The sequence below is a fragment of the Tachyglossus aculeatus genome, chromosome 7 (genome assembly GCF_015852505.1).
Source record: "Tachyglossus aculeatus isolate mTacAcu1 chromosome 7, mTacAcu1.pri, whole genome shotgun sequence".
In the NCBI taxonomy this organism is placed as follows: Eukaryota; Metazoa; Chordata; class Mammalia; order Monotremata; family Tachyglossidae; genus Tachyglossus; species Tachyglossus aculeatus.
In genome coordinates this window covers 22940898-22965369 of record NC_052072.1, presented here as the reverse complement: position 1 = coordinate 22965369, position 24472 = coordinate 22940898, and the positions used below count along the sequence as shown (strand labels likewise).

General features: G+C 46.3%; 1 protein-coding gene and 1 long non-coding RNA gene across 3 annotated transcripts in view; one reads left to right on the top strand and one right to left on the bottom strand.

The window, feature by feature from the left end:
• Nucleotides 1–10419, top strand: part of LOC119930665 (complement receptor type 1-like) — a 30736-nt gene extending 20317 nt beyond the window's left edge. The window contains exons 9-13 of one of the 2 annotated variants that reach the window (XM_038749225.1): nt 854–1072; nt 2145–2183; nt 3985–4039; nt 7409–7512; nt 8637–10419. In XM_038749225.1, coding sequence (XP_038605153.1) covers nt 854–1072; nt 2145–2183; nt 3985–4039; nt 7409–7484 — 389 coding nt within the window. In that variant the 3' untranslated portion in view covers nt 7485–7512; nt 8637–10419. The remainder of the gene's footprint in view (nt 1–853; nt 1073–2144; nt 2184–3984; nt 4040–7408; nt 7513–8636) is intronic. The other variant, XM_038749226.1, reaches the window with a different exon arrangement.
• Nucleotides 5074–23362, bottom strand: LOC119930666. The gene is made up of 3 exons (XR_005451849.1): nt 23215–23362; nt 23036–23106; nt 5074–5365 (listed from the first exon to the last, which is right to left on the bottom strand). It is a non-coding gene; the product is annotated as an uncharacterized LOC119930666 (long non-coding RNA).
• Nucleotides 23363–24472: the final 1110 nt, after the last annotated feature.

Sequence of the window (24472 nt, the reverse complement as noted above, 5' to 3'; positions counted from 1 at the left end):
GTTCCAAGATTTACCACCTGCCACCTTGGGGAGTGTCTTGCCTCTCCTCCCCATCTTCCTCCCACCCTTATATCTGACAAGAAGTTGGGATTAAACGCGGCTCCTCCCCGGACCAGATTTCAGGACTGCGGTTGATGTAGGGTCACTTGGGATCGCTCTTCTAATGTCGGGAGAGAGGCCGGGAGGAACCCTTTACGCTCTCCTGGAGGTCAGATAAGTGACTTTAAAGGACCGGGCAGGCCTAATATCAGAAGAGCTCCAGTTATCCAGTCGCCTTAGGGTCATCCCTCTGGCCTTGGGCAAGCCTTCCCGAGGCTGGGGTTGGAGAGGGGGACTGACCTCTGAGCATACCTGCGTATCGCCCCTGACCCAGGTCCCCCTCCTGTTCTGCATGTTGCCTGGAGCATCAGTTTAGGTTGAGATGACAGGTTGTTCTGGGCTCATCTGGTAAAGGGGTTGGGAAGTGGTAATCAGTGTATTGAGAACAAAGTCCAAGGAGTTGTGCTTTGTGGGCAATGTCTGTTTCAGAAAACTCCCATTTCTCAACTTTGTGAGCAGCGGAAGTCTGGCAGCTTGAAATGTAGCATCTCCCAATATATCACTTAAGCTGCGATTTGATTGTCTCTTAAAAGCCAGAGACAAGGCCCAAGAGGCAATTTTTATGAACTCCAGACAATATATGTAGGCTCCATGTGCATCTTATCACAAAGCCATAGTGGATTTTTTTCCTCTCCTGTGGACATAGGGGGTTGGTGTGGCTTTTTCACAGGCTGCTGTGGTGGATAAGGATGCTGCAACAGCTATGAGAAGGAGGGTTGTGATTTTTGATTTGTTTTTAACTTTTTTTTTCCAGAACCATCCAAACCTCCTACTTCTCTACCTCCATATGTAATTGATGTGATTAAGAAGCCAGAAGTTCCTCATGGACAGGTTATTCATCCATCCCCTATGGTTAAAAAAGGAGAGAATATCACTATTGAATGTGATCCGGGCTACACCTTGAAAGGCAGCAGTCAAATTCAGTATCTTGGTGGTAATAAATGGAATCCTGATATTCCGACTTGCAATTTCAGTAAGTCATTTGTCGATATATTAGCTTTCATTTTGCATTTCTTTAAAAGCCATGGAAAAGCAGATGTCCAGTTTTGGGCATTTTTATATCAAAGTACATATCAAACTTTTATGCCTGTTTTCCCTATGTCCTGCAGTCTGAGGACAAGTCTTTCTCGCCTCAGCAGGAAGACCAGCTTGTGACGGGTGCATGTGTAGGAATTTAATGATATTCTGATACAGTTGCATTCTAGTGTTCCCAAACTGGCTGCTTCCTTGGTCCTGTTTTTCTTTTAGGTGGTGGAAAGTAGTTTCACCCTGAAATACTAGAAATAATTGGAAGCTGATAGAAATTAAATGTTGAATTAATTGCAGTCTCGTTTTGGGTGATTCTGCTTGGACCTTGTCAGTCAGTGGTGGGTGTGTCAAACAATATCTCCCCCCCCCCCCCCCCCCCCCCCCCCCCGGAACAAATACATCCATTATGTGACCTGCTGTGTAGTGCTTTTCTTTCAGGTTTTGCGGGGAGGGATGAGTGCGTGGGGAGAGGGAGGGAAAGGAGGATTGCAATAGCTGGAAACAAAGTAAGACCTAGTATCCATCTGAATGCTGAATTAGGGATGTAGTTTAGTTCTCAAGTCATCCCTGGCAGATGGGAAGACAGGGTCCAGGTGGGCATTAGGTCATGCGTTTCATCCTGCTGTTTACTCTCGGTTTGGGATTTGGCCCCTCCACCCTTTTGGCGAAGCAGTATCTCACGTGATCTGGAGGTCACACTGCATGAGTTTTCTGCTGACAGTAATTAAAGTACTTTCTCTTAAGCACCCCAGTGTGCTATATAGTGTACTGGAAATTAGAAAAATGAGCAATAAGCTTCCGGCTTTCAAGGATCTGCACTTGCTGCATAACCAGTAAATGGCAATTCATATGACTCTGTGGAAAGATCGATGGGAGTGATTTAGACATCAGGCCCCAGTCAGTTGTTTACACATTTTTTGCCCTTTTTTGTTTCCTAAAAGGATAAACGTATCCAGAATATTGTAGCAAATCTTGTGTTCTCATGATTACTGAATTGGCTTCATTTTTCTTTCTAGGTGTGGTCATTATCATTATTCTTGTAGTCCTCCTCTTTGGTAAGTAGTATAAAATGTGAGCAATCATTTTGTATGTAAAATGAGCAGGCTTCATTCGTTTGGTAAAGAAGTAGAATAACTTGTATTTTGTTGGTTCATTTTTGTGACTTTAAATCAATCTAGAAAAATCCATTTTTCTCGGATGCCAATAATGGGTTTTGAGCTATGAGACCTAAGATATGGGTGGTGGTGTTGGCTGTCTTTTTAAATCGGGGGGTCTATGTTTGGTGGCCACAAAGGTCTAAGAGGATAGAGCACCCAGCAAAAGGCATTAATTTGACTCCTATGGTGTACTGTCTACACACTGAGTGCTGCAGGCAATTTGGGCCAGTGTGTCTTAGGACAGTGTAGTAGAGGTGGTAAACATAAAGAGAAAGGCCACCCAAATGAGTGGTTTCAACATGAGGTGGTAAAGAATATGACTTCAGTTTAGGAAGACAAATAATAATAATAACAATTATGGTACTTGTTAAGCACTTACTGAGTGCTAAGCACTATTCTAAGCACTGGGATGGATATGTCAGTCAGGGTGGACACAGTCCCTGTCTCACAAGGGGCTCACACTCTTAATCCCCATTTTACAGATGAGGTAGCTGAGGCCCAGAGATTTGCCCAGGGGCATACAGCAGACATGTGGCAGAGCCTGGATTAGAACCCAGAACCTTCTGGCTCCCAAGCATATGCTCTATCCACTAAGTCGTGCTGCTTCTGTGGGGCATGGAGGACAGCGTTGATGCTGACTGCCTCATGGAGGCTTGTGGGCAGCAAGAACAGGGATTGCTGTTCACCAAATCCCTCAGTACTAACACGGGGACCTGGGCTGAAGCTTGAAGGGGTAAAGTTCCTAGATGAATGAAAACATTTGTTACCCCTTTGATGATAGGTACATGTATTAACTTTGTCATCACAGACAAAAAACCAGCAGTCTCAGGGGAGGTGGCAAAAAGTTTTGATAAGTCCAATATGGGTAATTAGAGGAATATAAAGGGTTATGAGGCTTGAGGCAGGTTTAAAAGATCTGAGGATGATAGGTTCACCATGGGTATTAATAATGATAATTGTAATATATGTTTATGCTTAATAATAGTAATAATAAAATTAAAGATATTAGGTCAGGGACAATGTCCGTCCAATCTGCTTACATTGTATCAGTCTCAGTGCATTTGTACTGCACTTGGTACATAGTACTTAAGTATCATATTATCATTATCAGTAGTAGTAATAGCCATAATAGTACATCTGTTACCATGCACGTGCACACACAAGCATGCACACAGCTGCTCTTCATTTTCAGAAGTGATACTTGTAGTGGCATGAAGCCATTATCCATGTGGCAGGGGAAACGTTGGCTGTCAGAGAGCAAACATCTCACCATTCGTTGCCACAGAAAGTGACAGTGCTCTTGCTGGGAAGACCCATTTTTGTAGCTGTACTTATTGTGAATTCCATCTCTGCCCAGTGATGATGTTTAAAAATATCTACAGCAACTTCCTATTCTAACTGAATATTTGAAAAGCATAATATAAATCACTTTCTTCATAAGTGATAGGAATTAGGGAAAAATCCTGCAGCTTTAATCATTTTCTAAGATTTTGCAAGGGATCTATCCAATTGGGGTGGCCCACTTTATTCTGGGGCAGGAACTTCTGTGTACTGGGCAAAGAAGTAAAAGATGAGTATTTCAAGACCCTTAGGGTAAAGCACCAATAGTGTATTCAATTTAATTGCTACCAGCTTTGTTTCATGTTTTGGAAATGTAATTTGGATGTGATTTTTTGTTTTTGTTTTTTTTACCTCATAGCTTTTGTGACTGTGCTTGTTGTTTGCCTATGCCGATACCACAATAAAAGGAAAGGGTGAGTCATCACAGCCTTTTTTTTCCCCTCAATTTGCTGGCTTCCTCCCGCTATTGGGCTGGCTGTGTTTGTTGGGGAGGGAGGTGTATGTGTGTGTGTTTTGTGTTTGTGTGCACATGCACGCACTTGTATGTATATATAATCTTCCTCTCAAATGCCTTGGTGTTGATGTGACACTAGAGTTCAATGTCTTTTCTCTCATTTGTCCCTAAGGGTAATATTATGTTTTGGGATTTAAACGAAAGGGGCAGTTCTGGGCAATTCAATTTCCAAAGGTTCCAACTGAGTCTAGCATTATGGGATTGAGAGTTCGGATTGGAAACTGAATTTGAAAACAAATTTGAAAACATGTGGAAAGTACTCAAATAGCTGTTTTTCTAAGTGATGCTAGCAATTGAGTGCAGGAGGAATAGCAGTTCCTTCATTAGTGCCTCTGGCAATGATTCCGCTGGGGTGGGTGGAGGGTGTTGCATCGCTGCCTGCCCTATTGGGAATTATTCCTTTTAAGGGAGAAGTAATAGTGTTTAAGCCCTTACTGTTTGCTAAGCACTGTACTAAATGCTGGGGTAGATACAATCTAGACAGTTCAGACACAGTCCCTGCCCCAGTGGGACTCACATTCTAAGTGGGAGGGAGAACAAGTATTGAGTCCCCATTTTACACATGAGGAAACTGAGGCCTGGAGAAGTTAAGTGACTTCCCTAAGGTCACACAGCAGACCTGGGGCAGAGCTGAGATGAGAACCCAGGTCTCCTGATTCTCAAGCCTGTGTTTTACCTGGAAACATAGACTTCTAAATTCAAGTGAATTGCTGTTTCTCTCGTGCATTTTTGAGCTGTACTACTATCATCCTGTTCCACCTTATGCTCAGTGTAATATGCTTTTGTTAAACCCGTGTGGATAAGAGGAAAGGTTTGCAGAGTTTGAGGTCTGCCGGTCAGTTTTTACAAAAACACAAGCTGCTTAGACCAGCAAGAATTCATTGCTATTTTTAGGAAAAAGACTTCATAAATTTCCCAAATGAAGCATTTGGAAAGTATTATGTATTTTAATAAAACATAATCAGAGTGTGGTGCTTTGGAGTCGGTAACAGATATCTGTTCTCACTGGTATTAATGCAGAATTTGCCACTTTCCTGTAAATCAAAAGTGATGCCATTAACATATTTGTTACGCCAACGGCTGTATCCGCGTCATGTCCTGTCATGTCTAGTCTCCTGCTTGCAGAAGTTGACCATCTTTGTTCTTTCAAGTGTTCACTGAAGATTGCTTTTGCTTTTCTTCCCACGTTCCAGTGCTGTACACAATCCTCTGCTTTCCTTTGCTCCTTTAAGGAAAGTTTCCTCTTTGTAAAGTTATGTACAAAATCTGCTGCTCCTCTGCTTCTTTAAAGAAAATGTCCTTTTTGTAAAGTTATGAACATAATTTGCTGCTCTCCTTTGCTCCTTTAAAGAAAATTTTCCTTTTCTCTTTTGGAAAGTTATGTATCAGAATGTGGAAAAATGGATTAATTATCTAAAAAGTTTCTGGAAAAAAGCCTCTTAATAATAAACCCATTTCTTGTATCTATAAGCTCTCCCCCACCACACCCTTCTGTAAACCCGTGATCTAGCTTAATTTAGATGAATCAATCTTTTCCAATTTTTCAAGGGGAGAAATTTGACTTTTTTTAAAGCCCCAAATTAGGTATCCCATTGTTACCTTTATGGAAGAGTAAGGACAATGGAAAAATTGATGGTGTTAGTGTAGTACTCTCCATCAAACCCAGGTCAGATGACCGGAGAACTAAGTGGAGGGGGTTGACAAGTGGCAGTAACTGCAAAGAGCATATTTACCTTGAATTGTCTTCTGCTCTTTGTTTATGAAAAGGCAAGGCAGTGCATTGTGTGTTATTTAATTCCATTTTGAAAAATGACAACCCCAGGACTCTTGGTTATTGTCATAAAAATGAAGCAGTCTAAATCCGGAAAGTTAGTCTTTTTTGATTTCTTTAGTAATTGTGGCTAAACAGCCAAAACCAAGTACCAATTCCTGAAAGCAAGAAAACCGGCACCTAGGTTGTTGATGATGATAACGATAAATTATATTTATTTTGTGCTTACTATGTGCCAAGCCCTCTACTAAGTAGATACAAGATCCGGTTGGACACAATCCCTCTCTCACATGGGCTTCAGTCTAGGTGGGAGGTTTTTGCAGATATGGAAGCCTGAGGCACAGAGAAGTTAAGTGACATGCCCAAAGTCACACAGCAGACAAGAAGTCACATCTGGGATTAGAACCCTGATCCTCTGACTGCCAGGCCCTTGCTGTTTCCAGAACATTCAGTCCACATCTCCCCTCTCCTCAAGAACCTCCAGTGGCTCCCCACCCACTTCTGCATCAAACAGAACCTCCTTACCATCGGCTTTAGAGCGCTCAATCAGCTCACCCCATTAATAATAATAATAATAATAATAATAATAATGGCATTTGTTAAGCGTTTACTATATGCAAAGCACGTTCTATCTCATGTCACTGATCTACTACAGCCCAGCCAGCACACTCCGCCCCTTCAGCACCAGCATACTCACTGGGCCCCGATCTCGTCTATCTCGCCACTCACCCCTTCCCACATCTCCCCCTGGCTTGCATCTCCCTCCCCCTCCATATATGCCAGACCATCACTCTCTCCACCATCCAAACATGGTTGATGTCACATCTCCAAGAGGCCTTCGCCGATTAAGCCCTCTTTGGGCATTTGATATTCTCCCAACCCCGCAACACTTGAATATATATCTTTAAATTATTCTATCTGTGTACCTGTCTGTAAATTATATATTATAAATTACTTATTCATATTAGTCTTGTCTCCCCATCTAGACCATAAGCTCTTTATGGGCAGGGAACGTGTCTACTAATTCTGTTGTGTTGTACTCTCCTAAACACTTAGTACAGTGCTCTGCACATAGTAAGCACTCAGGAAATACCATCGATTGACTGGGCCTCACTGCTTCAAGACTAGCCTGGATTGGATAGTATGTTGGTCTCCCCAGGTGTGATCTGGGCCTTTGGGAAGCATTTGAGTTGATGTAATTGGCTTTTCAGAAGAGTTCCACGTATCCATTAGTACATTTGGCCTCCACTTTTCCAGTGGAAGGACTGAGGGACAGCCGTGTTTCTCAAAGAGTCGAGTAACCCCGACAAGCTCGACATTGGGGATAGAATCAGAGCAAGAGTAACTGCAATTAAACTTCTTTGTTTACTTCAGATTTCGCTTTTGAGTCGTTTTTATTTTGTTCTTCCCCCAACCTCACCTCTTCCCCTTTCCCTCTATGGAATGATCTGCCATTCATATTTTATTCAATCAGACCTTTTCCCTCCCTCTGTTCAGCACATACATAACTGATGAATGCGTCAAAGAAGAAACAGGTTTAAATTTTATTGTACCCAATGAAGACGCTTGTTGAAAGAAAGGTTTACTTATGTCATTAAAAGGTATCTGTGATTTGTATCTTAAGGAGTTATGTGTTTTCATTTAATATCTTTCAACTTGAAAAATGTTCTGATGCTATCCTGATTTTCAGGTTTTTGGGTTGGGGGGGCGCTTGGGGGTGGCATTGCCAACTCTGCCAGTAGGTATAGAGGAAAGTTAAATTTTACTCTCCTCACTTGGTCTTTGAATGTCTTTGGGTCGCCACCTCTGAAACTTCTTCAGAAAACCAGTACTATAGGAAAATGTTCTTGTTTTGGAAAAATGAAAACATTTATAAATGTACTTAATGAAAATGGGTAAACCTCTAAACTGTAAACTCATTGTGGGCAAGGAATGTGTCTACCAACTCTGTTGTACTCTCCCAAGTGCTTAGTACAGTGCTCTTCCCACAGTAAGCGCTCTATAAATACCATAGATTGACTTGTGCTTTGTGTAATACCTTTATAAACTGGGGAAAACAAAATACCTGATTTTTTTTTTCCAGGATCAAATATTAAATGTAAGCAGAGGTGTCTTGAAAAACACTGTCCCCATGGCATGTGGGTGAAACCCTTCTCCCTGCAGCCCCAGCAACTTATGTTTGTGTAATATGGTTCAAAATACTATTTTTGTGTGAAAGCATTTGTTTCAGCTAAACTCAAGTGGCTTATGAAAGTAGAGATTTAACTCTTTCTCATGTAATCCCCCACACCTGTCTCAAAGCATGGGCATGGTACCATTTCAAAATAAATATTGCCCCGAAGGGTTTGAAATCTCTAGAGAAGTCATCATCCTTGAATTTAAGGTGCCCAAATAATAACTTGTTAATGTTTTTGCATCACAGACCTCACCGTTCTAGGTTGGTTATTTTTCTGCAGTTGTTGGTGTGTTTCTTTCGGGCATCTTCAGAACCAAAATACTATCATCAGAAAATTATTTTGTGAACGTTTCCTGTTAAAACTGCATAATTTGGGGTATCTTAAGAGGTTGGAAAGGTTTGTCGTAGATCGAAGAAGCAGCTTTTATATGTGCCACCTTATAAATGGGGGAATAAAAAGCTTTTTTCAAATGCATGTACTTATGGGACCCTGGAGTTGAACTGTTACTTCTATAGTCTCGTTTAATACCCTCTCATTTTTCTTTGTAGGAAAAGTGCTTCAGCTTCAGTGAGAGCAGAGTATTCTGCTTGCCACCGATGACCAGTCCATCACATCTGGAGGACTTTGGAAGATTGAAGGCAGGAATTCATATTTATCCCACGTTTTCCAGCTGGAATACTCTAGTTTCCCAAATTCTATTTCCTTTGTGACATCCCTCTGCCTTTTCTTTCACACTCATGTATACAACTTTGTAAGAAAACTGAATTTTTAATGATCAGTTGTATTAACTGAGCACTTATTGTGTGCAGAGCACTGTACTAAGCGCTTAGTAGGGTCTGGCTTGTCTCTGAATGAACCCTTTAGTTGCCTTTCTTGCCACTTCTGCTGTTGTCGGGAAGTTTGCCTCCCTGAAACCCTGCCGTTTTTGGTTGAACCTGAAGTGAAGGAAGATAAGTCCATCTTAAAATTATTTTCTCATCGGGTTGTATGTACTCACTGCTGAGTCTAACATTCCTCTGTGTGTTTTGTTTTTGAAAGTAAGTTTCTTTCGAAGGCAGGAATTGCTCTATCTGAATGTATGCAGCCATTTCTGGAGAAAAATCAGTTTTACATTCTGCAGGTTTTTTTAGAGGGTATATCATCTATCGGCCTCTGATTCTGCTCCACAATTGAATTTGTCTTTCATGTGATTGAAGTTTGGCGCAAATGTCTTTTCAGGGACTATTAGCAGAGGTAGGGTTGGGAGGAGAGGCGCTGGGCTCAGGAGAAATAATGTGCTCTTCAAAACCAACGGCAGGTAAAGATTGGCAACTTTGGCACTCAAGCATCCATCCGACCCAAAATTCTGTGTTGTTTCCAGGTCGGCACCCCCCCTCCCGGCCTGGACTATGTAGCCTCCCTTGCCTCTGCAGTTATCTTTCACATTTTGCTGCCGTTGCTCTTCAGACTGGCTCAATATTGCTAGCGCCTATTCTAGACTTTAACATTTTGGGGTAATTGAAGGGGTGAAGGTGGGGAAACAGATCCCCATATTTAAAGAGAAGACCAGAAGCTAAGAAATGGGTGGGTGGGTGGATGGATGTCTGAGATGGCCATTTCGTATTTTCAGTGGTTGGAAAATTGAAGCAGACCCGAGGGACCCACAAGAATTACACTGCTAATTCTGTTTAGAGGTCGTTGGCTAGCAACCAAAATGCCAGTGAAAGATGCAAAATGATCACATGTGGCCTTACAGCAGAATTCAGTATGCTGAACCCTATTTCTGGGGGTTGGAGGGCCTATGGAAAAAAGAGCAAAAAGCTGTAGACTGGGTTTCTTGCCAGCATTTAAGAATACTTTTAGCTAAAGCTACATAAGCTATTTTTCTAAGCCAAAGAAACCTTGCTCGATGGAAACTTACTTTGACACAGACATTTCCTTTTCAACCTGGTTGCATTTATTTTTTTTATTTTCAAAAGCACTTCTGTAAAGAGAATATGTATATTTTTGTTTAGGCTGTGTGTGTGTATATATATATTTATATATTTTGTCCATTTGTTCTTCAGAGATTTTTACAATCTTGTTTTGTTTGTATCAAAGAGCACTTAATTCTATAACCAGATCTGTAAATATTATTGTGATGGCTCACTCCTTATCCACTGCAATGCATATGTTGAATTTTGAATAGTTCTTTGTAACGTATATGTAGTACAACAAAACCCTGTAAAGAGACCTGCAGTGGTTCTTATTCACTTTTGCAAGCCTAAGATGGTTAGGGGGAAAGCTACAAGTATAAAGTTTTCAAGGTGGATGGAGCTTGCAACCTTTAATAAAGTAAAATGTTGCACTTCAGCGTGAGTGGAAAATCTTCACTTGTGATAGAACTTGGACCCTGCCTTTTAGAGTGTCACCCAGAATTACTAGTAATAATCCAACCCAACTGCTGCATTTCATCAAATCAGTGGGACAAAAACTCCTGACAAGTGCCAAAATGTCCAGTACTTGTTTTTATTGCTGCTCAGAGGATTGAAAAATGGGAGACATTTTCACCATGCTTTTCCCACCTTTTTCTGTCACGAGCGGTGAAGCCTAAGTCTGGTAGTCTTGCTCTGCACACAGTAAGACTCAACTAAATATGATTGCTAGTCCTGGCATTCCTAACTGCCCTCTATTTCCTCACTAGCCTACCATAGTCTTCATAAAGTGATCAGCATGGTTCCTTCTGCCTTTCCAAATCACTTCCGGGGAACACGTGTACCAACTCTGTAGAGTTGGTAGGGGTTCAATAAATACCACTGATGATGACACAACCCAGGACTGTCAGGATTGTGCACAAAAAGCACCACTGCCATCTAATGGACCAATCAACAGTGGTGTGTGCAACCATCTTGGCTCTTAAGGCAGGGTGCCCGACCCTCATTTAACTCATCAGGGCCTTCAGTGGTTTCACATTTGTACCCACGCTTCTGGAGAGAGGAAGGAGAAAAGGCGAGGGAGGCCACCATGTCTCCAAGGGCCTGCTGTTGAGATGAGGAAAGTCTTCTCCTGAAGGAGGCTTCACAGCTCCTGCTGTGGGTCACAGGACCACGTACAGAGGAAATTGCCAGTGCCTCTGGGAGCTGGTAGTGGTAATAGTATATGACGGACTTACTGTGGGCAGAGCGCTGTCCGAAGCACCGGGAAAAGAGGATACAGGTGGGGATTAGATCCAGACCTTTTCCCATGAGGGGCTCCCAATCTGTGAATATAGGTGTGTTGGGAGACAGACTTATCAGAAGCAATCAAACATTAAAACAGCATCAGGGACAAGGATCGATACGGAGAAATCAGTGTGGGTGTAGTGATTCTCAAGTCTCCTTTCTGAAGGTGGATTGCAGCACCTGCGTCCTAAGCTGCTCTGCTGATGAGTGAAGAGAGGTGGCTTGGGGTTTGGTTGGGTTTTTTTTTTGCCAGTTCCTTCTCATTTGGGGAGTGTTTCAGAAGAGGTGTGCCGTGCTTTCTAAGTGAACACTGACAACCATTCTGTGCTTCATATTCTCTCTCCCACAGAAGTGATGTTCAAAAGCATTTGACGTCACAGCCTTTGAAAGGGCAGAGACAGATTATCAAAAAGAATGGCCTTGTTGGGAGTCCATGAGGCACTGCTGCCAATTAAAAATTGGCTTTGATGAGAAAACAGCAGAGAATAAGCAGCTGCTTCAGACAAACCCACATTAGAATCTCAATCCCCGCCCCCCCCCACGACAAGCCCTCTCATTGCCCAGCAAAAATGCTGCCCCTTCACACACCCATAAACAAAGTGACTAGAAACACTAGTTATCTTACCTCCATAGGCAGTGATCTTAAGGCCAGCTGCAAAACAATGAACTCTGCCATTTTCTTCCCTTTCTCTCTCGAGCCCTGTCCTCTGGTTCCACCACCAAGGGGCCACACAAAGGCTGTTTACCTGACTGGACACGAGGTTCCAGGACGGCTGCTTTTCCCTCTACATCATAACCGATTTCAAATGGTGCTAGACAAGAACTGAGACTCTGAACACCAAGAGAAATCGGTCAGCCTGTGTAAGAGATGGGTCCTGGATCCCTGTAACTCGGCCTCAAGCAGAGGGGTGGGTGGAAGACACTTGTAGGCAGACCTGCAATTGAGCCCAAATTCAGTTGCTCCCACCTTTCAAATCCCCTAGAAAAAGGATTCCACAGCCTCCCAGATTAACCTACTCCCAGCTGCTCCTTACCTTTTGGGCAGCAAGTTGACCTACATCCCTTGTGCTGAAATTTAAAGCCCAATCTTTTTCCCTTCATGTTCCCTCAGTGGACATGGAGAATAGCTGATCTCCAGGCTAAATGAATCCTATTCTACTTACCTACTCACTCCAACATTTAAAGAAAAAAAAAAAATCCCGAGCCTAACAAGAAGCCACAGTTCCATTGCATGTTCCCCTGGGGTTTCTTTTCCCAGTTGAGATGGCTACAGCGCGTAGCCAGAGAGCCGGTGAAACAAACAGTGGCTACCTGTCGTGTTTTCTTCTCTTTCTATGCCGCAATTCTTGCTCCTAAAACACTGATTTCAAATGGTGCTAGATACAGAGATGGAAAAATCTAAGCCACCATGTGAAACCAGCTTCCAGAAGAAGAGGATCAAGCTGGAGGTGGGAGGGCGATGGGAGGGGAAGTCCCAGCATCTTGTATTCAAGAAGGAAGAAGATCTTGCTGATCTATTTATGGCAAACGGCGCAATTGTTTTGAAGACATAGTAAGAGCATCCTCCAATGGTGTTTCGAATGATATCAAACCCATTAAATCCTAAACTAGCTCAGTTTCACAACCAACAGCAGAAGGGCAGACTGGGGCCAACACATTCCAGATTGATGATAATTACCAACAACAGCAACAATAATAATTAATACTGATAGAGGTATTTGTGAAATGCCTACTATGTGCTAAACTCTGCAATGAGCACTGGGGGAGATGCAAAATAATCAGGTCAAACACAGTTCTCGTCCCACATGGGGGGCTCACAGTCTAAAGGTAGGGAGAAAAGGAATTTTATCCCCATTTTAGGAGCACAGAGATGATAAGGGAATTCCCCAGGATCACACAACAGACAAGTGGCAGAACTGGGATGAAAACCCAGGTCTGATTTCCAGTTCTGTGCATGTTACAGTAGGTGCTCAATGTGGCTTAGTGGAAAGAGCATAGGCTTGGGAGTCAGAGGTCGTGGGTTCTAATCCTCGCTCTGCCACTTGTCAGCTGTGTGACTTTGGGCAAGTCACTTAATTTATCTAGGTTTTTCATTCATTCAATCGTATTTATTGAGCGCTTACTGTGTGCAGAGCACTGTACTAAGTGCTTGGGAAGTACAAGTTGGCAACATATAGAGATGGTCCCTACCCAACAGCGGGCTCACAGTCTAGAAGGGGGAGACAGAGAACAAAACAAAACATATTAACAAAATAAATAGAATAAATATGTACAAATAAAATAGAGTAATAAATACATACAAACATACATATACACAGGTGCTGTGGGGCAGGGAAGGAGGTAAGGGGGGGATGGGGAGGGGGAAAGAAAGGTGGGGGGGCTCAGTCTGGGAGCTTGGCTTTAGTTACCTCATATGGAAAACGGGGGTTAAAGACTGTGAGCCCCACATGGGACAAGGTGATTACCTTGTATCTACCCCAGTGCTTGGCACATAGTAAATGCTTAACAAATACCATCCTTATTATTATTATTATGCCAAAAGGGAGTTAAGCTACTGATAAAATGCAACATCCTCTACTCCTCCGAAATCTGTACTGTCCATGCAATTGGCTCTGTACCCTTTAAGCCCTTGATTTTCACCCCACCCTCAACCCCACAGCATTTATTTACATGTCTAGCTTATTTCAATGTCTGTTCCCCCTCTAGACTGTGAGCTTCTGGTGGGCAGGGAACATGTCTACCTGGAATAAAGGTAATTGTTAAGCTCTTAATGTCAAGCACTGTAATAAAAACTGGGTAGATACAAGATAATCAGGTTGGACACAGTCCCTGTCCCACGAGGGGCTCACATTCTAAGTGGAAGGGAGTAGGATTTAATCCCTATTTCACAGAGGAGGAGATAGGCCCCGAGAGGTGAACCGACCTGCCCAAGGTTACCCAGCAGGCAAATGGCACAGCCGGGATTAAAACCCAGGTCCTCTAGTGCTCTTTCCACTAAGCTGTATTGTCCCAAGTACTTAGTACAATTTTCTGCACACAGTGAGCACTCAATAAATACCACTGATTAATCCCCTTAAGTAAACACACCTTTTGTTAGTTCAAAGGGGTGTCACAAGCAAATTAACAGAGGTGTTTAATTTGGGCACTGGAACATAACCACTACCTCCACATACTCACTCTCCCCATGAAAAATGCAGGCCAAATTCTCCCCTAATAAGTCCAAATACTCAGACCATGCCCCTCTGACAGCTGACATCGCTTAATTTCAACGAGCCTCAAAAACCCCCCGATAAAAATAAAAAATTCAAGCAGGAGTCAGTACCCAGCAGCCTTGCCCTGACTGATTTTTCATTCTGGGGCCTGTTGGGTGGTCAGCCTGGATAATAATAATAATAATAATAATGATGGCATTTGTTAAGCGCTTACTATGTGCAAAGCACTGTTCTAAGCCCTGGGGAGGTAACAAGGTGATCAGGTTGTCCCACAGGGGGCTCACAGTTTTAATTCCCATTTTACAGATGAGGGAACTGAGGCAGAGAAGTTAAGTGACTTGCCCAAAGTCACACAGCTGACAATTGGCGGAGCCGGGATTTGAACCCATGACCTCTGACTCCAAAGCCCGTGCTCTTTCCACTGAGCCACGCTGTTTCTTGTGGCCAAGATCACCTGGCCAAGAGTTTTCAGAAGTCACCCACTTGCTCTCCGGTCTGGGTATTTTATCCTGGCTCACTCCATGCCACCACTGGCCCCCTCCTCCTTCAGGGCCCAGCAGGGGCCATGATTTTGGAGCCGAAATCACGTGGCAGAGAACGGTAATCACTCTGGAATGTACTTGCCTTTTGGCTTCCACTTGTGTAATTAATCTGGATGGGCCTACAACGTAAAGGTGGGGTGTTTGTATCGAGTCATGCCCCCCAGCATAAAACCTGGCTAAACCCAAGGGAGCGGGGGCCCACCGCCTCAGGGACTGGCGGAGGCCACATGGGCACAGCGGCCGCCAGGGCCTGCTGGGGCTTGTTGTTCTAAGCTGTCGGAACCCGGGCTTTAGGTCCACGGGCGATACTTCATGCCCACAAAGCTGGGCCACTTCCATCAAAATTGTCAGGAACTGCCGCCTGCCTCCTCTGCCTCCTTGCCACCCCCTCATCAAGCCTGAGGCAGGATAAAATCTGGGGGGGCGAGGGCGGTCGGGGAGAAGCGTGTGGATTTCAACCTAGGCCCCTGCAGCTGCAACAGGGACTGTGCCTGACCTGTGCTCTGCACACAGTAAGCGCTCAATAAATACGATTGAATGAATGAATGATTAACTTGTATCTACCTCAGTGCTTGTTAAGGTGTTTTGCAGTGCCCATCTCTGCCCACATGGGTCCTGGCTGCTCAAGGCAGAGTTGGAATATCAGTTGTATTTATTGAGCGCTCACTGTGGGTACAGCACTTTACTAAGCAAGAGCACGGGCTTGGGAGTCAGAGGCCACGGGTTCTAATACCAACTACGCCACTTGTCCCGTGTGACCTTGGGCAAATCACTTAACTTCTCTGAGCCTCAGTTACTTCATCTGTAAAATGGGGATTGAGACTGTGAGCCCCCCGCGGTACAACCTGATCACCTTGTAACCGCCCCAGTGCTTAAAACAGTACTTTGCACATAGTAAGTGCTTAATAGATGCCATCATTATTATTATTATTAAGCACTTGAATACAATAAAGCAATTTAACAGACACATTTCCAAAGTGTTTTGAGGGGAAGGGTGGGAGAGGTAAGCTTGTTGTGGGCAGGGAATGTGTCTGTTATATTGTACTCTCCCAAGCTTAGTACAGTGCTCTGCACAGAGTAAGCACTTAATAAATACGATTGACTGACGAATGAATTCAATGGGTGCAGAGCACTGTACCAAGTGCTTGGGAGAGTACAATACACAAATAAACAGACACATTCCCTGCCCACAACGAGTTTACAGTCTAGTGGGTTAGAGTGAAAGGACTGACTTGCTTCCTTTATTCATCCTCCCCTCCCAGCCCCACAGCACTTATGTACATATTCAGTAATTTATTTCTATTAATGCCCGTCTCCCTCTCTAGACTGTAAGATCATTGTAGGCAGGGAATGTGTCTGGTTATTGTTATACTGTACTCTCCCAGGCTCTTAATACAGTCTTCTGCACACAGTCAATGCTTAATAAATATGATTAACTGACAGACTGACTAAATCACAGCTCTGACCAGTCCTTGGGCCTGCAGGCTCCGATGCCCTGATGGCCGTCCTCATCAGAGCTGCCGGGCTGCGGCTGGCTGCCCGCCCCTGTGGACCCCTTCGTCCGGTTCACCCCTTTCAGGAAGAAGGGTCCCATCCTTGCTCCCGGCCACAAGGACCCCCACAGCCCTCCCGAGCTTCCTGCTTCCCTCTATCCCAGCAGGAGCCCAGGAAGAATGCTTAGCCCTGGCTAATGTAATGCTGGATAATAATGGTATTTGTTAAGCACTTACTCTGCCAAGCTCTGTACTGAGCATCGGGGTAGATACAAGATAATCAGGAGGGGCACCCCTGTCCCACTTGGGCCTACTCTGTCAGGTTTGCCCCGCCTACTTTTGGCATTCCTGGCTGGGGTGGGGAGGGCCTGGAGGGGGATGGGAGGAGAGGCAAACGCACTTAGTCGAGGGGGTGTCCTCGGAGTTCTAGAGGGAGGGGAGGGAACAAAGAGCCAAACCTGGGCCACAGTTGCAGGCCAGCTCAGCTGCTCCAGCCCAATCAATCAATCGTATTTATTGAGCGCTTACTGTGTGCAGAGCACTGTACTAAGCGCTTGGGAAGAACAAGTTGGCAACATATAGAGACAGTCCCTACCCAACAGTGGGCTCACAGCCCAGCCACTCCAGGCAACTCTGCAGCTCCCGGGAACCACCGAATCAATTAACCAATCAACCATTGACATTTACTGAATGCTTACTGTGTACAGAGAACTGTACTAAACACTGCTGAGCCCGGCCGGCTTTAGGGTGAGAGAAAGGCTCCTCTCCTTGTCTCTGGCTCGAGGCAGGCTCCACTGAGGAGCTCTAAGCCAGTGTTTCCCCGGCTCTTGCCACAGACTGGCTTGGGGTCCCAGGCTCCTGCAAAACCCAGGACTCCACCTCCCAGATCCAAAACTTCGGCTCCCAGAAAACGGCATGGTCTTGGGCAATCTCTCTGGGACTGAGTTGGGAAGGGAGTTTTGCCTGCCATGTTGAACCAGTAGCCCCCAAAGGGCTGCTGAAGTTGACCTGAGGTCATCTGACCCCTCCGTCTGAGGACGGGGAATCACGTTCTGATCCTCCCAGAGTTCCAGTAGATATTCCCACTCCCTCCTGGCCCCACAATGATGGGGCAGCCATCCCGTTATCCCCAAAGTAGATGCAGACAAGGGCTGCTGGGCTCTTTAGGCATTAGTCCAGGGCAACTAGAAGGAGAATTAGGTCCCAGCCACTGTCCTTGGAATCTGCATCCTCTGACCTCCCCTCGTCCCCCTTCCCTGGAAAAGCAATTTCAGCCATCCCTACCGGACACCAAGGAGCTGACATTATTTATGCCAAATCTCTGCTACTGGTCCTCAGGACACTGGCCCTGGAACCAGAAGTGCCCAAGGGCCAGCAGGGCCCAGGGGGATGGCAGTACCCAGTTGACCAGAAGGGCCCAAGGAGACAGCGGCAGCCCACTGGAGCCCCAGGGGAGCCTCTGAGGGAGGCAGAGCTGGGTCCTTGGCTGAGAAGTCCTTGGTGGGCAAGATGGTTCCAGAATGGTGAGGAGCTGTGGCCTAATGAAAAGTGCCCGGGCCCAAATCCTGACTCTGCCCCTTGCCTGCTGTATGATCTTGGGCAAGCCACTTCATTTCTCTGTACCTTAGTTTGTTCGTCTGTACAATGGAGATTCAATACCCATGAGCCCCTTGGGGGACAGGGAGTGTTTCTGCCCCCGTTAGCTTGTATTCCCAGGGTTTGGTACGCTTCTTGGTACATAGTATGTGCTTAACAAATACCACAATAATTACTGTGCTTTACTTTTAAATTCCTTAGTCCTCCCTCCATCCCCAGTGCAACCCAACACCCATCCCAGGAAGCCCCGTAACCGGAGGGAAACCTGGGGGCTAAGGATTTTACCTCCTCCACTTCACCCTGCTCACTTCGTGACCTTGAGTAAGTCCCTTCCCCTGCCCCATGACCCCTCTGGCTACCAGGCAGGAAAGCAGGAATCTGTGAGACACCAGAGACTAAGCTCGCTGCCCCAGAGTGGCTACAATTTGAGAATTTTCAAAGCCGAAAATAAGAGCTCCTTGGACAGGGCTAATGAGCTTGCAAAGGGCGACTGATGGTTTTGCAATTCAATGACAGCGCCTGTGAAAGGGCGCCTCATTTATGAGTAGATAAGGTAGTCATAACTGAAAGGACCATATCCTATGCACTTGCTACAGTCTTAGGAAATGTTTCCATCCAGAAAAATGGGTGTGTGTGTGTGTGTGTGTGTGTGTGTGTGTGTGTGTGTGTGTGTGTGTTTGAGAGAGAGAGAGAGAGAGAGAGATGCAAAGTCACACCCTCTCTGTCCCTGTATTTTTAGATATCCAAATTAACAGAAATCCCAATAGCCTCCCTGATAACAAGGAATCAGGACTGAGTGTCCAGCCACATGTCAACTTGAACTGGGGGACTAGTCAGAGAAAGAAAACTTTTCCACACAACCCCAGCCTCACTCCAGTGGCCCCCACTCCCTTCCTGGGCCCTTGCTTCCTCCCTCCTGCCCCGACCTGAGCGGCTGGTGATGTCTCCTACCGGACGGGCAGAAAGGATCCTGGCTCTGAGCTCCCCGTGGGACCTCGCTGGCATTCCCCAGGTGCAGGGGGCTCTGGAGAAGACGCTGAGGGGAGCTGACGGAAGAGGCCCACCTCCGCCCCGGCCTTCGCCAAATCGCCTCAGTTGCTGCCCAGTCCTGCCGCCGTCACTAGTGAGCCTTCTGATGGCGGTGAACCACCCAGGGTGAACCGCCCAGGGGCTCGTGCCTCGAAGAGAAGAGCATCTTGACAAGTCAGCTGCCCCCGTACCAACTCCCTCTCCAAAAACAACATTTCCCAGCTTCACTTGGAACTCCTGAGCCATGCCCGTGAGGCTGGCGGCTCAGGCGGGAGCTCGGGCCGGAGCAGCGAGCAGGCACCCGAAGAGGTCATGCCAACCCGGCAACGCCCTGCAATGTGACTCCACTCCCCTCGGCGGGGCCGGGAGGGGGACCGGAAGTGAGGCCGGGGCCAGGCCCGGGTGAGGCCAAACCGAGCCCGGGCCCTCTCTTGCCCAGCGGCCCCTCCCCCTCAAACCCCCGTCGAGGGTCTGACCCCGTCCCAAGCCCGGCTGCTGCCCGCTCTGAAGTCGGGACCAACCCTGGCTGGTCTCATGAACAGGAGCCGAGTGTGGGGAGGGGAGAGAGGAGGAAGAGGAGGAAGTCTCAGAGGCTGGTGGATTCTCAACGATCCCGCATGAGACACTTCCCTGTCCCTGGGCTCGGCCTCCCTCTGGGGTTTTTTTTTTTCCCCTCTCTCTTCCTTTCCGGACAGGCATGACGCAGGCGAGAGGGCGGGGGCAGGCACCTAGGTGCCCAGACAACTCAGCTCCTGCGCAGCTTCCTCAGAGCACCTGGCACGCTCCCCCAGGCCGTTACCCAGCATGCACCACCCATGCCTGGCACAGCGAGGCCTCGCCCTCCTGGTTTCAAAGTTTTATAACAGCATTGTTTGTTGTCGGGCAGATTGAATTCTCTGAGGAGGGGTGGGGATGAGAGGAGAGAAAAGTTGACCTGGGCCACGAGATTAAATTGAGCCCTTTCGGAACAGAGTGTTCACCTGTACCCGGGCCGTGAGCAGCGACTTTTGGAGCGTGGCTTTTCCTGCTCAGGCCTCCCTCTGGGTTTCTGGTGGTATCTGCCTCTCACTGTTGGGGAACCAGGGTGACAGAACCAAGGTGGCCAGACTGGAGGCATACAACTCCCTTGCTCAGAGTTTGAATTTTCAGGCAGGGGTCTGGGGTTCAAGCCAGCGTAGACCAGGGAGGGGGAAGGGGAGAAAGGCAGAGACATGGGGGGGAAGGAGGGTCGGACGAGGAGACAAAAAGGAATGGAGAAAGAGGGAGGGAGGGACAGGGAGAAGGGGCAGAGGAGGAAGGACAGGGGAGGAACAGGGCTGATTGGAGGAGAAGGAGACCCAGAGGAGGAGGGACGGTGGAGGAGGAGGGCAGAAGAAGGAGGACCAGGCCAGGGGAAGCTGACTGCTTCCAGGCTCTAGCTCTCCCAGAGATGGGCTAGGAGCCAAGCCAGCCCACCCACTCGGGAGGAGGAGAGCCATGGATGGGGCTAGTGCCGCCCCGGGCAAGTGGGGGCTAGCGGGTGGTGATCTGGGCCGAGGGGTGGTTTTCCAACAGCAGTGAGACAGAGTAATTAAGCCTGCCAGAGAGACTAATAAACTGTTGACTCCACCCTTTGCCCTCCTGTTTCCTCCCCCAGCCTCTCCAAAGGCACCGCAGTGGCACAGCTGATGGCATTAGCAACTGAACGGGGACACTGCAAGTTTGATTTGCCAGCGGGTGGATTTCCTTCTTCCCCAAGGCTAGGCTGTTCTGCCTGGCTGTGTTCACACATATGTGCATGCGCGAGTATGCGCACACACACACACACACATACACACATGCATGCAGACACACACAGGGAATATCTTAACTTTCCCCCTGCAGGTTGAGAGCCCATCCTAAGCTTTGAAGGTGGGGCTGAAGTTAAAACCTAAAGGGCCCCAAGGACAAGTACCAAGGTTCTGGACCCATTTTTCTCCCTGCCGAGCCTCTTTCTGGGCCCAGGGTGGTGCTGCCAAGATTCTCTCCACTTTTTTTTTAAATGGTATTTGTTAAGTGCTTACTATGTGCCAGGCACTGGACTAAGCACTGGGGTAGATACAAAATAATCAGATTGGACACAGTCCATATCGTCCATATCCCACAATGAGCTCAGAGTCTTAATCTCCATTTGACAGACGAGGCAACTGAGACCTAGAGAATTTAGGTGACTTGCCCAAGGTCGTACATCAGACGAGTGGTGGAGCAAGGATTAGAACCTATTAGTCCTTCTGATTCCCAGGCCCATGCTCTCTCCATTAGGTCACACTGCTCTCCTCAACTGTGCTGCAGCTGAGTCATCCTCTCGGAGGTGCTGGAGCCAACCGGCTCCTTTCCGGAAGCGCAAACCAAGGCTTGTGCTCTGGGCAGCAGCTGCGGAGGCCCGTCCAGCCCCCACCCTGGGGATGCTCTGCAAGGAACATTCCTCTTGGCCCTTTGTCTGATGTTTTGTTCCCGGGGTGGGTGCGGATGCCCGCTGAACCAAGTCACCGTGAGGTGAGACGCTCCCAGGGTGGAGAGACGAGATCGACCCACTCCCAAAACGGCAACCCAGCTTCCTCAACCGACCCAGCCCCCAGCTGCTTCCTCTCCCACCCAAAGATGAGAGGGGGCACATTCTACCCCCCAGAACATATGTACATATCTCTAATTTATTTTAATGTCTATCTCCTCCTCTAGACTGTAAGTTTCTTATGGGCAGGGAATGTGCCTACCAACTCTGAGAAGCAGTGTGGCTAAACTGATAAAGCAAGGGCGTGGGGGTCCTTCTGACCAGCGTTCGAATCCCGGCTCCACCCTGACTTGCTCCCTTTGTTCTTCCCACTCTCAGTCCCACAGCACTTATGTACATATCTGTAATTTATCTATATCTATTAATGTCTGTCTCCCCCTTTCTAGACTGTAAATTTAGAGCTAGCTCTGAGCAGGGAATGTGTCTGTTTACTGTTGTATTGTTCTGTCCCAAGTGCTTAGTACAGGCCTGTGCACACCATAAGCACTCCATAAATACAATTGAATGAATGAATTGCCTGCTGGGTGACCATAGGGAAGTCACTTCAGTTCTCTGTGCCTTAGTTACCTCATCTGTAAAATGGGGATGAAGACTGTGAGACCCGTGTGGATGGTGTCCAACCTGATTAGTTTGTATCTACTCCAGCGGACAGTACAGTGCCTGGCATATGGTAAGCTCTTAATAAATACCATAGAGCAATAACAAAAACTCTGTTGAACTGTGCTCTCCCAAACTCTCAGTACAGTGTTTTGCACACATTAAGTGCTCAATAAATACCATTGATTGATAGATAGATGCATGTCCCGCCTCAATCAATGTCATTTATTGAGCGCTTTCTGTGTGCAGAGCACTCTACTAGGTGCTTAAGGGAACCCAATACAAGAGAGTGGATTATGCCTTTTTTTTTTTTTGCTTTTGAGGCAGAATCCGTCAATTCATTGCTGGGTCTCATCTGATTACTATATATCAACCCCAATGCTAAGCAGAGTGCTTGGCACCTAGGGAATTCTCAATAGATGTCATAACTATTATCATATTACTATTCTCAGATCATTTTCATTATATTATGTGAGAAAGAGAGAGAGAGAAAAAGGGATAGGGTGGGAGGGGGACAGAAGGGAGAAAGAGAAAATATACCATGGTCTCTCTGACAACGTCTCCACATCTGTCAATCAGAAAGCTCTTCAGAGTCTACTCCAAATCCCTTTTGCTTCAATTTCCCACAAAATGAGAATAGTTATTCTCTGACTCTCTTAGATGAGAAGACTGATATTCCCGCCCTCCCAAAGCTCTCCATTCCCTAGGCCCCCAAATTCTTGGGCCCTCCAAAGTGTCCCCCAGAGACAGTCAAACCTCTCTCTCCCACCTCTTCTGTTGTCCTCATCCTCCCACGGTCAGCAGGGTAGACAGATGGAAGCTTCCTCTAGCTCTAACGCACTGGGAAAAAAAGAAAAAAGAAAAAATGGGAACACTCAAAATCAAGTGGGAAACCTCTAAAGTCTCAATTGGGTGTGGGAGGGGGTGGGGGTGAGGAAGGAGCTATACCTGTGGAGTCCAGATAGCCTTCACTTCCCAAAGTTTCAGGTTATTTTGGCTGGCTGCCATGGGACTCCCTCCTCCAGGCATCTCTTCTAGCCAGGCCGCAATCTAGCAGGTCAGAGTTGATCAGGAGCACAAACGTACTGATCCTCACTGCCAAGTCACCTTTCAGACAGCAAGTCGGCACATTACTGCCAACACCTCTTTCTCCCAACCCAGAAATGCCGTTGGGAGACTCTAGGAAGAGTTCAACAAAAAGGTAAGCATAGAGCTGAAAGGGACTCAAAAGGTTTACCCCCAATTCTGCATGAGGAACCTAATCCAATGACTGAAAACTCCCTGGGGAAAGGGCTGCCCCCAGCGCTACAAATAACAAGAATAATAATGATGATAATAACAGTAATTGTGCCATTTGTTAAGTGAGGCATTATACTAAATGCTGGGGTAGATGCAAGCTAATCAGGTTGAACGCAGTCTAAAGCCCGCATGGGGCTCACAGTCTTAATCCCCATTTTACAGATCAGGGAACTGAGGCACAGAAAAGTTAAGTGACTTGCCCAAGGTTATACAGCAATTTTAGAACGCAGGTCCTCCAACTCCAAGGCCTGTGATCTTTCCACTAGGCCATGCTGCATCTCAGGAGCTCCACAGGGACGTTACCAAGACAGAAATTAAACCCCACCAAATCTCACATGTGTAGCTACGCATTGGTGCACTGACATTCTCAGGGAAATGAATCTCTCCATCTTTTCACTTCTTTCAACCAGTCCTTCATCATCATCATCATCATCATTATCATCATCAGTGGTATTTATTGAGTGCCTACCATGTGCAAAGCACTGTACTAAGCACTTGGAAGGGTACAACAGTTAGAAGACGTTCCACAATCTAGAGGGGGAGACAGACATTAATATAAATAATTTATATGTAATCAACTATTATTGGATTTATTGTCAATATAATAATTATATTATTAATGTATTATATTGTTATAGTATTTGTTAAGTGCTTAGTTTATATCAAGTACTGTTCTAAGCACTGGGGTACATAACAAGTTAAGTTGGACACAGTCCCTGTCCCGACTGGAGCTTACAGTCGAAGTAGGAGTGAGAATAGGTATTTACTCCCCATTTTAGAGTTGAGGGAATTGAGGCCCAGGAAAGTTAAGTGACTTGCCCAAGGTCACACAGCAACCAATTGGCAGAGTCAGGATTAGAACCCAGGTCCCCTGACTCCCAGGCCCATGCTCTTTCCACTAGGCCAT